At 39.1% G+C, this 15,550-nt stretch overlaps 1 protein-coding gene across 2 annotated transcripts in view; it reads right to left on the bottom strand.

Moving 5' to 3' along the window:
• Positions 1–32: 32 nt before the first annotated feature.
• Positions 33–15,550, bottom strand: part of LOC110376173 (atos homolog protein A) — a 32,286-nt gene continuing 16,768 nt past the window's right edge. Inside the window, exons 3-11 of one of the 2 annotated variants that reach the window (XM_049845030.2) lie at positions 8,447–8,626; positions 7,842–7,955; positions 6,968–7,092; positions 6,102–6,239; positions 4,201–5,646; positions 3,425–3,588; positions 2,614–2,777; positions 1,647–1,903; positions 33–1,171 (exon numbers count right to left, since the gene is read on the bottom strand). In XM_049845030.2, the coding sequence (XP_049700987.2) occupies positions 850–1,171; positions 1,647–1,903; positions 2,614–2,777; positions 3,425–3,588; positions 4,201–5,646; positions 6,102–6,239; positions 6,968–7,092; positions 7,842–7,955; positions 8,447–8,626 (2,910 nt within the window). In that variant the 3' untranslated portion in view covers positions 33–849. Of the gene's footprint in view, positions 1,172–1,646; positions 1,904–2,613; positions 2,778–3,424; positions 3,589–4,200; positions 5,647–6,101; positions 6,240–6,827; positions 7,093–7,841; positions 7,956–8,446; positions 8,627–15,550 lie in introns of those variants that run through there. The other variant, XM_064041983.1, reaches the window with a different exon arrangement.

Raw genomic sequence — 15,550 nt, 5'->3', positions numbered from 1 at the left:
AATATATCAGGTGAACAAATAAAAACCCAATATTAGAAAAACCAAAAATATATTTTCTCATTAATACATACAGTTAAACAAACAATCATTACATACAGGCACTAAAAACAAAAACCGACGACCGATTACTACGCAACCTAATCATTCACGGAAACGCCCGAACATTGCCGATGTCTCCCGAACTCACCCGAAGTATGCCGAACTCACCCGAGTGCTGATCCCGAGTTTTGAAAGTCAACGCTCTCGATACGTAATTATAAAGCCCCGTATGAATGACAAACATTTGCTTAGAAACAAGAATTTTGCTGGAAACAGGTTGTTTCTAAATTGTTATTTTTCTGCAACAAGCAGTATTCATCATCTCCCGAGCCTTTTCTCAATTATGTTGGGGTCGGCTTCCAGTCTAACCGGATGCAGCTGAGTAGCAGTGTGCCACATGGGGCGACTGCCTATCTGACCTCCTCAACCCAGTTACCCGGGCAACCCGATACCCCTTGGTTAGACTGGTGCAGCGAGCAGTATTGACAGCAACATAGCAACATGTTGATGCAACTTTGTTTATAAACAAAAATTTACCATGAATACGGGGCTAATTCGACTAAAATTACGAGTCGTATGATACATCAAACGATGTGAATATTACATCTTATTCATTTTGTCGGATAATAACGTTTACTTTTTCGTCAGTGAACGCGTTAATAATACGACCAAAAGCCGTTGTCAGCTCTATCAAATAGACAGTTCTAAAATTAAAGCTATGTAAATAAGCTGTATCATAATTTACGTATCGAGAAAGTTGACTTGCAAAACTCACTAGGTAATCCGAACATTGCCGAATTCTCCCGAAGCTTACCGAGGCGAATATTTCGGATTATCAGGCGCATAAGTAAAGCTCCTCAATTCATAGGAGACGCCATTTTGATTCTCATAACCGAATTCCTTTTTCGAATCGTCGTATTCCGAGCTGCCGCCGAAGACGCGGTTCGGTTTGCGATCGGGTGTATTCGGGTCGCGTTCGGCTTTGTTCGGGTCGGATGGCGCGCTGCCATTGGTCGGGAGAGGGCGGAATATGGCGGAGTGGGCGGTCGCTGTGTCGAGATCGGCTTTTCTTGATACGATGATACGTATGTCGGTGTGTAGATACAGTTTTCCGGATTTCGATGTCATAAATCTGGAATAGAGAAAAATATGATTATTTTTCAGTAACAGATAAAATGCTAAAGTAAAGCATGGCTTTTTGGTACTATTTCACTGATTGATTCTGTGCCTTCAATTTAAGGACGAGAAAAATATGACTGCGATATTTCTCGTTCAAGTACATTATATGTTATTTTTTGATTTCCAATTATTTTTTGACGTTGACACAAAATAAGACATTGATAAAGTTCTGGGCTGTAGTATGTAGTATAACATGCACAGAAAACGTCAACAATAGGCTCTAAGTATGAATTAAAAGCGATAGAATTTTTAATTAGGAGCATTTAAATCATATTGAAGGCTAGCTTAAGTTATCCTTTCAGAGAAGGCTGTACTCTTATAAATGAAATTCGGTATAGAAATAAAATAAAAGTCTTCATCGCAGAATTTCAAAATTATTTGGAGCTAACTATAAGACTATAAAATTAAAATAACATTTAGCCCCTCACCTGAGATGTATAAGATACCGCAGCCACTTATGCGGAGCCACAGGCGGGTTAGCCCCTCCATGCACCGGGTGAGACGGGTCCGTCGGCATATACAACGTGCGTTGGCGCAGAAAAGTCCTGGCCCCGGGCGGCATCCGGGACAGTTCGTATAGGACCACGAACATCTTGACCAGGGTCCCATGAGGGTTGAAGAGTGAGAGCTGAATGGTGCCTGAACGGGCTACTCGGTAGCCACCTGGTCCTAGGTTTATGTGGCCCTGTGGAGAGAAAGATTGGTTTGTTAGCAATTAGTTATTTTAAAAAAATGCGGTTAATATTGATTGGTGAATAGTATAGAACCATTTTTACAACAGAAATAAAAAGTCAACCAACAAACATAAACGTCAGTTTTTTTTTAAATAACTGTAATTGAAAATTCATAGTAAATAGTTGTTTTATGGAAACCAACGTTTTTGTTGTCAGTGAATATGGACCTAACAAAATCCTGATAAGACATGGTTTTAGTTTTAATTTGAATCTAATTTCTATAAAAAATCATATCATTTAACATCAATATCAATACAATATCAATTAATATTGTTAAGTACCTAAACAAATGAGATATATATAGAAGTACCTAAACAAATGAGACATATGTAGATTACTTGATCAAAGACTAATGATAGAACAGTTTTTGGAAAACTAGATGGCAGATGTGTTTCCGTACATATGTTTTCCCTACTTTTCGTCACCTTTTTTCCTGCCTTTTTTCCCGATTTTATTTGGGATTGGCGTCTATTATATATTTCGCTTCCATTCCTCTCTTTCCAGTAGTTGGTGCCATTTTCTCTTTTTTTTGTTCATGTTATTTTTTAGGCAATCCATAATCATTACTTAGATTTTCCTCTTCACCTATCTATATTCATACTTCACACACACTTCCACACACAATTTTTTCAGTTTCGTCAATAAGTGTGTCTCCCCTCACCATATAAGGCGCATTAGTCCCTCCTGGCGCGTAAAAGAACACGGTGACCGGCAGGCGCCGGTGCGGCGGGCAGAACGCGCCGTACGCGCCCAGCTCGGCTGTGAACCCGGCTACTGTCGCTACAGGCTCCAGCCGGCCTTTCAGAGCTGATTCTTCGAAACTGCCTGTGGGAAGGGAAAGGAAGAATATATTAATAAAATGTCGCTAAATAGATGGTAGGTGAGGAACGTCAATGTTTAGAATCCTTTAAGATCTCATACTGTTGTATTTCAATAAAAACTTTACAAATATTATAAGTAAATGTATTATTATAAATGCTGCTCTTTCATGAAAAATCGACTGGATAGATTTTTAATGAAATTTGATAGTGATATAGCTTATGTATTAGAAAAAATATATAGGCTGCTTTTTATCCTAGCATAAAAAGTAAGTTAAAGCGAGTTTCTGAATGAGGTCGCTGACAGAAGCTAGCATTTTATAACGAAATTTTGTTGTATTCAAATGAAAATATCATGGAACCGTTCCATAAAAATAGGTACCGAAAATTTTTATAACAAAAAAAAACTTTTCCTGTGATTTTCTAAAAGCTAAGCAGTTACTCCTTCCTTATTCCTTCTTCCATCACATATTTACTGTGTACGTAAATATAAACTGTGGCGGTGAGGGAGTGTCAGACTCTTACTGACTAAAAATCGTCGTGTTCCGTCATAGGCCTTTTATGTACCAGGGCCGCGGTATCTCTTTCGAACAACCCGCAGCCCCGGCAGGCCCTGGCCCTACTGGGCCCCGCTGGACAAAAATATAAGCTTACCCAGTAACCCCGAGCTAGGCCGCATGCGTATCTTGGGGCTAGTCGTAGTGGCCGGCGCAGGCGCAGACGCAGTGGCAGCCGTGGCGGGCGCGGCGCGGGGCGCGGGGGGAGGCGATGCGGGGGAGGCGGGCGACGCGGGGGTTGAGATCGGGTGGAAGAGGGCGCTGGAAAACAGTAAATGTTGGAGATTATTTTAAAGTTTCAGTTAGCAAAACATTAGTTTGTCTTTATTGTAAGAAGAACATTTATGGAAGGAAAATTATAAACATCAAATATTACACTCAAAAGGTTCGTACTGTTTGGCAGTGAAAGGCATATAAAAATTGGTCTATATGAATTTATGTAAAAAGAAAAAACTAAAATTGGTATCATGAAAGCAGACCTTTACTATATTGTCTATTAAACATACCTGCAATTTTAGGAATTCCACAATATAGATTGACCAAGTACATAGATGGATTTTAATGAAACTTGACAGAAATCTAGCTATATATGAAAAAAAAATGTCTACTTTTATCAATATTCTAAAGGCAGTAGCGTCATTCAGCGACCATAGTCCATAATATTTTATGTTTTTTTCTAGAATACATAAAACCAATAAGTTAAAAAGTTTTAAACCGTTGTACCACAAAAGCTTTTAAACGTCTGTTGAACACTTGTCAAACAAAATCTGATTATGACGTTGAAGTAAAGTCCGTTTTGCAGCCATACTTTTTTAAAACAAGTGTTCAACAGATGTTTAAGTTTTTGTAGTAAGGCTGAAAAAGTTCACTCACCTCTTAATACCAGAAATGCCATTAATTGAATCATCGAAATCGAAGCAGTTATTTCCCCTTCTCAGAGGAGCAGGGCTCGAAGTCAGCGGCAGACCAGTCTTCGTATGAAAGACCATAGACGCCGCAGAATCGAACCGCCAACGAAACCTATCCATCTCCGTCGGAGAAGGCACCTGGTTATCCACCTTCCGAGGATCAGGGAACTTAAAACCTTCCGAAGAACCTTTGGGGGAATCACCCCCCTCCCCACTCTCACTACACTGGTCAAAGGTCCCGTAATCACACTTTTCATACAAAACATAATCTTCATCACTTATAGAGAACGTCTTCTGACGCTTAGAGTCTCTCGGACGAGAGAAGACCGTATCTTCCTTCTCTAGTTGCAACTCCTCTATATCCTTATCTCTTTGCGCGAATCTGTCCGTAACAATCTTCTCGATTTTGTCCACAATAGGAAAAAATCTTCTCAATTTAGGTCGTTTTATTATGTCACTATTATCACTAATACTACGATTATTATCACAAAATGTATCACATTTATGCTTTTTAATCTTCTTATCGTCTTCTTTCGTAATACCATCGCTCGCTGACGCTAAGTTATAATTGCCTTCCGATCTGACCATCCCTCTGTCGTTACAATTTTCGCATTTCATCTGAAGTACACTGCCGCACTGACATGACAACTCCTCGGTCTGTGTGGACACTGTATTGGTCTTCTTGAACTCAGCTGGTGGTGGTACATCTGTGTCAATGAACGGTGATTTGGTCTCGATCCTGGTCGCCGGGAGCGTCAGATATGTTTGATTTCTATAGCACCCTATAGCCCGAAACCTATCGAACCTCGAAGCTTGTAAAATCGGTATTGACGTGTGAGGTTCTTTGCTCTTCTGTAAACTATCTCCTTCGGACGATGTGCTATCGTGGAGTTTTTTAATCTTACACTCTTTGCGAAGCCTGCGTTTGTATTTAGCGATCTCTTTGAGGCGTCTGTCGTCGAGTTTCTTGGGTCGATCCTTGCCGTCAGACTCGTCATCACAGCTGCACTTGTGTTTACCACTCTCGCTGCAAGGAGTCAGCATTCTGTCGTCCACAACATTTGAGTTATCAAACTTATTTCCTATAGTGAGATCATTGAGTTTGCCGACGATTTCTTCGTGTATATTAGGCGGAATATCCTTGCTGGACTTTCGTTTTTGGCAGGTGCACTTTATATGAGGGATATCGTCCAGTCTGGGTAAGCTTTCTAGTATGATATTGAGGTATAGGTTGTTGCCAATGTCAGTTACTGGGAATTTATGGTCGTTAGGAGGTCGGGCGAAGTCGGATTTCTGGTAGCTGTCCTGAGATATCTTGATGGAGTAAACAACGTTTAGTTTGCGATCCGTGTCGTCGTCACAGTTGGCTTCTATCTTCTTGAAGTTGCATGTTTCGCGGCTTAGCTTGCGTCTGTGGACAAAAAAAAATCATTTTTTATGTCAAGTTATTAAAATCAAATCATAAAGATTCTCGAAAAGATCACATAACAGAATTGCCAAGAGATCGCCTTACTACAACGATCATATCTACCGATCTCCTTGAAAATGGTAAACCATGGAATGCCTTTTAACCGCGTACAATCCAAAGATATAGAAAGGGCCAACACAGTCTTTTGCCTTCCTTATCTCCTAGTACGTTATAGTAAAAGGTGATCTCTATTACCAATAATACATAGTTTTTTTGTTTGTAAGTTCCGCTACGGGCAGTAGTTTCCAAAAAGTAGGTAAATAATAAAACCGAATGATTTGTGTTGACAGCTGTCAGTTTTCAAATGGATAATAGCGTTGTTTGTACTGACTGATAGCATTTGCCAATTGCACCAGAAAGTACTGGAAATATATGAATTAGATAAATGTATGTATTACCTGCGTTCCGTGGGACTGTCATCACCGCTGGTCTCCTTGATCCTGGCGAGCCACGCGGACAGCTGCGAGAAGTGCAGCTGCGACCGGACCGCGTTCAGCAGCCATTGTGAAGTGCTGAATGCTGGGCTGTGTTCGCCTCTGGAAGATACGGAGAATTTTGATTAGTACGAGTAATTATCAAACGTTATGACCATCACTTTGTAAGGAGTCTAACACAGCTATGTAATAGAGATAAATTATGATGTCCTCCTAGCCGATTATCGGCTACGGTGGTTGTTCTCATATATGGAGATCAGCCAGCTGCGCAGGACATATTATAGTGCACGAGCATTTGCGCAGACACAAGTGCACTGACTATTCCCTCAGTGTCATAGCCTGATGGGACGACAATCCGTCACCACCGGAAAGAGATCAGGCGCAGGACCGACATTTACGTGCTCTCCGATAAATAATAAGGTAATTGGAATGGAAAGACTAGCAAAACAAAGCGAGGGGTTCAGATATCAAAAATATGGTACAAAATTCGCCAAGTCAGCGTCTGACAGAGAGGGCGCAGTACACCTTCTTGTTAGATATGGACTCCTGGTACTTCTGTCATCTTTCACTTATAACTGAAGAAACAATATTTTTTCACGCCACTGCCAAGGAAGATCACCCTCGCGGCACAGCGACGAGTAGCAGTCCTAGCAGTGGCTAGCAGCACCTGCAGTACTACACTCCACTTACTTGTTAACTTGCTGCGCAGTCATAGTCCAGCGCTCGAGCAGCAGTGCCCGGTGCGCGTGCTTGTCGCAGTCACCCTCGCGGCACAGCGACGAGTAGCAGTCCTGGCAGTGGCTAGCAGCACCTGCAGTAACTTCACTTACTTGTTAACTTGCTGCGCAGTCATAGTCCAGCGCTCGAGCAGCAGTGCCCGGTGCGCGTGCTTGTCGCAGTCACCCTCGCGGCACAGCGACGAGTAGCAGTCCTGGCAGTCGGGAGCTAACAGCACCTGGAAATATACGTCAAACTCATTAAAATACCATGAAGACATTGAACATCCTTGGCAGTTGCTACGGGTAGTCAGAAGCCAGTAAGTCTGACACCAGTCTAACCAAGGGGTATTGGGTTGCCCGGATAAATGATTTGAGGAGGTCAGATAGGGCGGTCGCTCCATGTAAAGCACTGGTACTCAGCTGCATACGGTTAGACTGGAAGCCGAGCCCAACATAGTTGGGAAAAAAGGCACGGAGAATGGATGAAAGATATTGAACAAGACATCCAAACTGTTCTCCATGGTTGTAGTATATGGAATGGCAATCCCTTAAAGTAAAAAATCGAAACAAGCGACTGTCGCAAGCTGTGCCTCTCGGAAGGCGGTCCTTAGCCAGAAGAGGTCAGGCTTTGACTCATGGAAAAAGCTTTACTGACCTAAAAAGGCAGAAGTCCTGGAAATTCCTCTAGATAATAGACAAGGACTCGCAAAGACTTGGAGTTTAGGTTATGTAGTTTGACGTAAGATGAATCTATTGTATGAACACGGTTTTTGTTTATTCTCCGCAAACTCAGTGGTATGCTCGAGCGGAGGAATCCTATTGTTTGTTTAAAAACTTCTCCGTTTCTCTTTGGTGACTTATCTGTCTTTATAATTCTTACGAACATGTTGTAAAGCACTGGTACTCAGCTGCATCCGGTTAGACTGGAAGCCGACCCCAACATAGTTGGGAAGAGGAAGATGATGATGTTGAGTGTGCAACTGACCTCAATACAGACGGGGATCTGGTCGTCCCACAGAGCCTGCACGCGCGTGCTGAGCTGAGCCTCGACAGCTGACTGCGGTTCCTCAGTCTCTACTGGCTTCGGTTGGTTCTGGACCTGGAAGTGGAAAATAGAGTAAGATATAGTACTAGGAGACCATGATATCAAAGCAAATTCTTCTACTTCTAGTTTCTCTAATAAGTATAATGTAACAGCGGTTTTTGAACAGGCTTAGTTTTTTTTCCAAGATTCAGGGCTCAGAAGCTTCATAAGAAAGAAGCTTCGAAGTATCAACCGGGAATTTTAAAAAAGTCGCTCACGATGTGCTAGCAAAATACTAGGGCCACATAAAAGCTAGAAAGTATAAGTATCTGTATGAGAGCTGCAAAGTGCGGTACTAGGGAAGGGATTAGCAATAATCCATGTATGCAGTCGATCATGACGTGGTGCCGAACTACTAGGACCGCATAAAAGATAGGAAATACAAGTACCTACGCGGCAGCAGCAAAGTACTAAGGATTAGCAACAATCCACGTATGCAGTCATGATCTGCTGCCAAACTACCAGGTACTAAGTGTTACTAGGGCCACATAAAAGCATAGAAGTACCTGTGTGCTGGTGGAGGGGTTAGCAGCGATCAACTTGGCGTGGATCAGTCGGTCATGGGGGGTGCCGCGGGCCGCAGGGCTAGCGCTCCGCGACCTGATGATGAGCCGTCCTAGTTGCAGCAGGAGGTTTGGCCCGGACGCCGGGGGCGCCGCCGCCGGCACGGGCTCGCAACTATGCATCTGTGGAGAAGGGAAAATTGATAATTAGTCATTTTGCTAAAAAGATGGTCTCCAAAATGGACCCTTGTCGACGCATTTTGAAAATATGGTCCGCAAAACGTACGATTTAGAACAAAGGATTACAAATTGTCAACGCATTTTGAAAATATGATCCGCAAAACGTACAATTTAGAACAAAGGATATTGCTCAGTTTCCCCAAAAATGAGCATTTTGTGAGTGTCTTCACCGATATTTGTTAGGTAAATTGCAGGAGGAATAATTTCGAGGTAAAAAAGATCTTACGAGAACATGCTTTCCAATAAAAATAAAAAAAAGGAATTAATTGGTCGTTTAATAATCATGTAACATGCTGTGTCAAGGAAGAGTTAAGATTTATGTACTGTATGTTGTCTTCACTATACTTATTGTCCTAATCTGTCTCTGTACCTATCAAAATAAAATAAAACAACCAGACTAGGAACACAAAGCATTCTCATTTAATATCGACAGAAACCTCAATATTAAACAACAAACAACAAAAGACCAACTAACACAAATTTGACCACATTTTCTCAAAACCCTTCGAACTGCCAAAAAACTTTTTTACAGCCACCAAAACAACAGAATAAGTAGACAAAGAAATTACGGTACCATTCCAGCGAGCCGGGTCATGAAGACCAACCAGGTCAATAGGAATATAGGTCAGCAGGGGTGGGTTGCAACGGAAACTGGGTCAAGGGTAACCGGGCCTAGAAACTGGGGCTGTGCTACGTAGATTAGAAGCTTGGAACAGACAACTTTTTGGGGATATGTGTCAGCTTTTTAATTTCGGACAAAGGTTGGGTATGTGTTGGTTTTTGGCGTTGTATCTCGTAAATGGATGGAGCGATTTGAATGAGGTTTTCTTTCATTGAAAGGGTGTGAAATGGGGATGGTTTTAAGCTATGATTGAAGAAAATCTGACAATTGGTTCAAAAGTTATGAGCAGTTAAAAATGTTAATGGTATTTTTATGTTTGCTGTTAAAAAATACTAATTATTAACCAAAATCAAAATCGTGTCAATTTCATTATCTACGCTAAGCATTTACAATACATATTGAAATGACTAAATCAAAAATTTACATAAAAAGACGTGACCAACGATAAACATAAAAACTTCATTATTGCACTTGACAACAGTGCGATAAGTTATTGGTTTAGAACTAATGTAAAACGTGTTGCACTCCCCACTACTTGAGCCTAGCTGATTTGAATAGTCGTTGCGCAATAATATGGCTTCCTTGTAATCAGCTGTTTTATTACCACATATGTGTGGCCATTTTATTAATGTGGGTAGGAGTACTAGATGTTAATTCTAAGACAAGGTTAACTTAACAATAGTCTGTGCCTTTCATTAAAATCGGCTCAGCCGTTTGAATTACAAGTCTAGTTTATTCTTTCATATACGTATGATGATTTTGGTATCTTAAATTACTTGCAGTGCAGAGAACGAAAATATTTGTAGATTTGTATGTACGTTCAAGCGTTGAGTCTGGATCAACTAGAGTGATTTCAAAGTTGCTTTCTTGATTAGAAAGCGAAATTATTTATCCCTATAATTAATGATTAAACGCGCATTACCACGTGTATTGCCTAGTTAAAATTAACCCAACGAAAGTTTAGCGTTTAACCTCTATTCTTAACCCAAGGAACGAATATTTTAACTATAAGAGTCCGGTAATACACTTAACACGCATTTTTGGATGAGTTCCAAAAACGTGGACCAAACTACGTGTATTTTGGTTTATTTATTTATTTATACGCAGTATGTCGGAAGTGTTGTACCTATAATATTTTATTATGCTTTTAGACCTTGCGTAGTTTCATCATCATTTACTGCCTGTCAGTTACAGAAGGCATGATAATCACCTTCTGAAAGCAGAAAGATTTCAGATTTTCAAATCCAGGCGTTCACACACTAATTAATGGTTTCCAAGGTCAGACATTCACACATTGACACTTGAAGACATTCATTCTTGGTCAGGAATTCTGATAGGTAATAGTTGAAGCTAAGAGTTGAATGGTTTCACCCAAGAATCATTAAAGAAAATGGGAAACGGCTAGGCAAATTACTAATTATCAAATGATTCGTTTAATTTTGTGCTACAATTCATTCATCATCCTCCGAGCCTTTTTCCCAAACTATGTTGGGGTCGGCTTCCAGTCTAACCGGATTCAGCTGAGTACCAGTGCTTTACAAGAAGCGACTGCCTATCTGACCTCCTCAACCCAGTTACCTGGGCAACCCGATACCCCTGGTTAGACTGGTGTCAGACTTACTGGCTTCTGACTACCCGTAACGACTGCCAAGGATGTTCAATGACAGCCGGGACCTACAGTTTAACGTGCCATCCGAAACACAGTCATTGGTGTCTAAGATATACTTAGAAAGTACATACAAACTTAGAAAAGTTGCATTGGTACTTGCCTGACCTGGAATCGAACCCGCGCCCTCACACTCGAGAGGTTGGTTCTTTGCCCACTAGGATATCCAAGGATATTCAATATTGACCACGAAATTGACCATATAGCTTTTAGAAATATGTACTAGGATAGCAGAAGCCCTAGGATATATATTCAGGTTCATGGCAAATGATGACCACGAAGCGGCAGTGGACGCATGACGACAGCATAGCAGAGACACCGTTTGTGTTGAAACGCAAGCTACAAGCAATCGTCAATTGCCGATTGCTTGCAGTTTTCGTGAATAGGCCTTTTCATATTCAATGTTATTTCTGTCAAGCAATAGGTTTATTATTCTGCACACTGCACATTAATAAATTGGTAATGTATTTCAGAATCGATAGCTTATCACTAACGTTATCGCCGATGGTATCGCAAGGCCGTCTATGTTTGATAACAAATATTTATTTTATTCATGCAACTCAAGCTCAAAAAAATCTTACTATTCTAATACCAGTCCAGCTAAAGTACTAGGGCGACAGAAGCTTCTAAGATATTCAACGTTACTCCAGCACGCTCCTTTTAAAGACATTGTTACGTGTTCCAAATTCAAAATGCAGTGCGAAAAAGAGACGCAGGTATGCAAAATGTATATCTTTATCCTTTTTGCACTCAGGAACGTGGATGTGGAACTTTTGTATAGAAAACAGACTTTAGTTTTGACCGTACCTACCAAGGCCTCATAAGTTTAAAGAAGATAACGTAAAAAACAGCTGATTTGCACGTGTCAGTTCATTTATCTACGGAGTCATTTCGATTGGTTATCTTTGTATGGAAACGATACATGCACATTTATCTTAGATCGCACGTTTGAATATAGTGGAGAAGATAAGATATTTTTGTAGATAGAATCTCTAGGTAAAATGCAGTATACCAGTATACCGACGGCATCTGAGGGCACGGCAGTGCCCCAGCCAAGACTCGAGCAAAGCGGGCACGGCCGTACCATCTTTTCTCGAAGCGTTTCGCGGCTATTTCAGCCCCCTGTATCTTCCATGTGAACAAAACTAGGAGTTTAGGTTTTCGATGACCAAGAGTAAGTATTAGAACAAGCTCAGTCCCAAAATTACAAGAAATTTGAATAAATAGTTTACGAGTTATGAGCGATCAAAGTTACACCATTTTGTCACTGACTCACTCACTGACCGATCATCAAAAGTCTAAGGTACTTCTAGCAAACTTAGAAACTTCAAATTTGGCACCAAGATAGGTTATTAGCTACATATAAAGGGAAAATTATAAAAACCTTAAAACTTAATAAAAAAATAGGAAACAAATTTATATTTGCGGTTTTTCAAGAACATTGTGTATGAATTTTGACTGCATTGATAACTTTGTTATTTATTTATGTACAAAATGTTACTATTTGTTTTATTGTTACGTAGTGTGGTATAATGTTATTATGTATTAAATATACATACATATGAATAAAAAAGCTAGGTCAAAATAAAATGAATAATGATAAAATCTTTCATATTAATGCAGTGCGATAAATACTGCATGCTCGCTCGATAGATGGCGTTGTCCTGGTCTAAATCGCGCTACGGTTTTTAGTTAAAAAAAAAAAAAACAATTTCATGTGATAGCGCCATCTACCTCTGAAATAAATCTCTTTTGTTCTAAAAGATATTTGATTCAAAAATTCGACAATTTCGAAAATTATTAGTTTATTTTAAAAAAATGTTGTTTACGTGCTAGTTTAGGTCTACATATTTAGTTTGTTATATATTTAGTTAGTTGCATGTAAGTTAATTTAATTTGTTATATTTACTTAGAGAAGAAGGAGACCTACAAAAAATAAATAAGATCCCACCAAAAACATTAAATGTAAAAAAAGCCAATCCTCTACGCAATTCCTCCACCGTAATAAGTTTTGAGATCGCATAGAAGCCAAGTCCTGTTCAACTTTATTTGTAATAATAAATCAATATTTTGTGACTATATCAATAGTTTTGTTCACATTACAATAATATTGTCTTGGCCATGAGCACAAGTTAATAGTCGCTCCCTGAAATAATGTGTAAATACCATTGAATTGATACATTCTATATGGACATGATTTTACGATTGGACTGATTGGAATTTGAGATCACCATGGACCAAACATGCGCCATAGTAAATGTGCAGTTCATGATTTTGGATGATACTGACTGTCGGTCATTTAGTAACAATTGAAAAAACTAAAAGTATTTAATTCTGTGATATTAAACTTCATGATTGACTTTCACCTCTCCAAGATATGCTGTATTATATTTGTAGTTTATTGTGCTCATGGCCAAGTCAATATTATTGTAAAGTGAACGAAACTATTGATATGGTCACAAAATATTGATTTATTATTACAAATAAAGTTGAACAGGACTTGGCTTCTATGCGATCTCAAAACTTTTTACGGTGGAGGAATTGCGTAGAGGATTGGCTTTTTTTACATTTAATGTTTTTGGTGGGATATAATTATTGTAGGTAACTAGTTAGTTACAATAATTTGATTTTCTGATGAGTCATAGCCCTGGTTAGAGGATAGTTTTCCTAGGAAATTACTCAGTGGCAGCCCGAACTTTGGCTTTGTGGCCATAGGCTACTTCGTAATTCGTATTGATAAATTATTCGAACAATTCGGAGTACATAGATAGACCAAATTTCACTATGATGTTCAGGTACTAGGGTAACAAGAAGAATAGAATACCATCATGTCTAGGAAAAAGGAAAAAAAAACTTGGAACATGAGGCAGAGGAAGTAACAAAACAAACATGGATTACTGAAAAAAGGATTTAAATTGTTTCAAAAAAATCTAATCTAATCGAAAGGAATATAATAGAAATACTTTCTGTGAAAACCCTAAACAATTTTAAAATTAAAATGGTAATCTCCACCAGCAAGGTACTAGGGCACCAGAAAACGTAGGATAACACTGGAACACCGCATTACATCATCATGCCCATATGATATGGCAAGTCAATACCCCATCTGCGCAGTACACAAAAATACGCAACACCTCGATATAGGAAAACTTGTTTATTTATAATTCAATCAACGTATATTTTTTTGTATTTCCAACGCAATACCCGAAAAATAGGTCGCTGTACTCATTACAACACTTACTATAGGGCCAAGCTTATACACATGTTTTTTAAAACGTAAATAAAAATACATAGTAAGTACAGATTTTATTTTCAATTTCAGTACAGCTGATGTTCGAACAAAGAATTGGGCATTGTTCGGACGGACGATATTTATATCCTCAAGGATAAATGACGAATTCTTACGTTTTATGACAGCCTAGTACTTGTGTTACGATTAAAAGTGAGAACAAAGAAAGATAGAATGAGAAGTTTTCCTAACTTTTTCAGATGTTTTCAGGCTATTCCAAATGTCAGATTGTAGGTATTTTATTTAATTTGAAGTACAGTAAGTATTTTATGTTTATATATATTTTGTATATATAAACATAAAGTTTTCTTTTCTAAGTTTGTATGTACTTTCTAAGTATATCTTAGACACCAATGACTGTGTTTCGGATGGCACGTTAAACTGTAGGTCCCGGCTGTCATTGAACATCCTTGGCAGTCGTTACGGGTAGTCAGAAGCCAGTAAGTCTGACACCAGTCTAACCAAGGGGTATTGGGTTGCCCGGGTAACTGGGTTGAGGGGGTCAGATAGGCAGTCGCTCCTTGTAAAGCACTGGTACTCAGCTACATCCGGTTAGACTGGAAGCCGACCCCAACGTAGTTTGGGAAAAAGGCTCGGAGAATGATGATATATTTTGTATATAGTAATTTATTTTTAGTTTTGTATAAAGATAAGTAGTTTAAGTTTGTATATATGTATAGTGTGTACATTGTAGAAATAAATAAAACTAAAGACAATAAAAAGTTGATTTGAAGTTATTTATGGAATGTTTCATCCATTACAGGAAAGTTGTCTATTTTCTAAAACAGGAAATGAGTTATTTATGTAGGTACATATCGTCCAAATAATAAGTACCAATGTGATACATTTTGCTAAAAACAATTTTATTTTTATTCGCACCTCTACATAACAAAGGCCTTTGACCAGCAAAACAAATAACAGACCTCTATTATTATTTATCATTCACAAAACCCCGATAACACTTTTCCCTGTAAACAATTTACTACTAACCTATATAAAACGATAAAAGTGATACACTAATTTACACTTTTATCTAAACCCCGCGGAAACACTATATCTAAAAATACACTCCTACATGTTGACAAACATTCTGTCATCTCTTTCTAACATACGAGTTTATATCACCCATCTCTTTCCCACGTAGTCACAACACTGATGTGATAATTTTTCAGCAGTGGGGTTCCTATATTGTTGTTTGACGGTCAGTTTCAATATTTGATCTATCTGCTGTTTTAGATCTATTATTGGAAGTAGCTGTTAGCAGTTTGTTACCAACCTAATGTTGTTTTT

The sequence above is a fragment of the Helicoverpa armigera genome, chromosome 27 (assembly GCF_030705265.1).
Source record: "Helicoverpa armigera isolate CAAS_96S chromosome 27, ASM3070526v1, whole genome shotgun sequence".
Taxonomy (NCBI): domain Eukaryota; kingdom Metazoa; phylum Arthropoda; class Insecta; order Lepidoptera; family Noctuidae; genus Helicoverpa; species Helicoverpa armigera.
The sequence above is the reverse complement of the archived record's forward strand: the minus strand, read 5'-3'. Positions and strand labels throughout refer to the sequence as shown.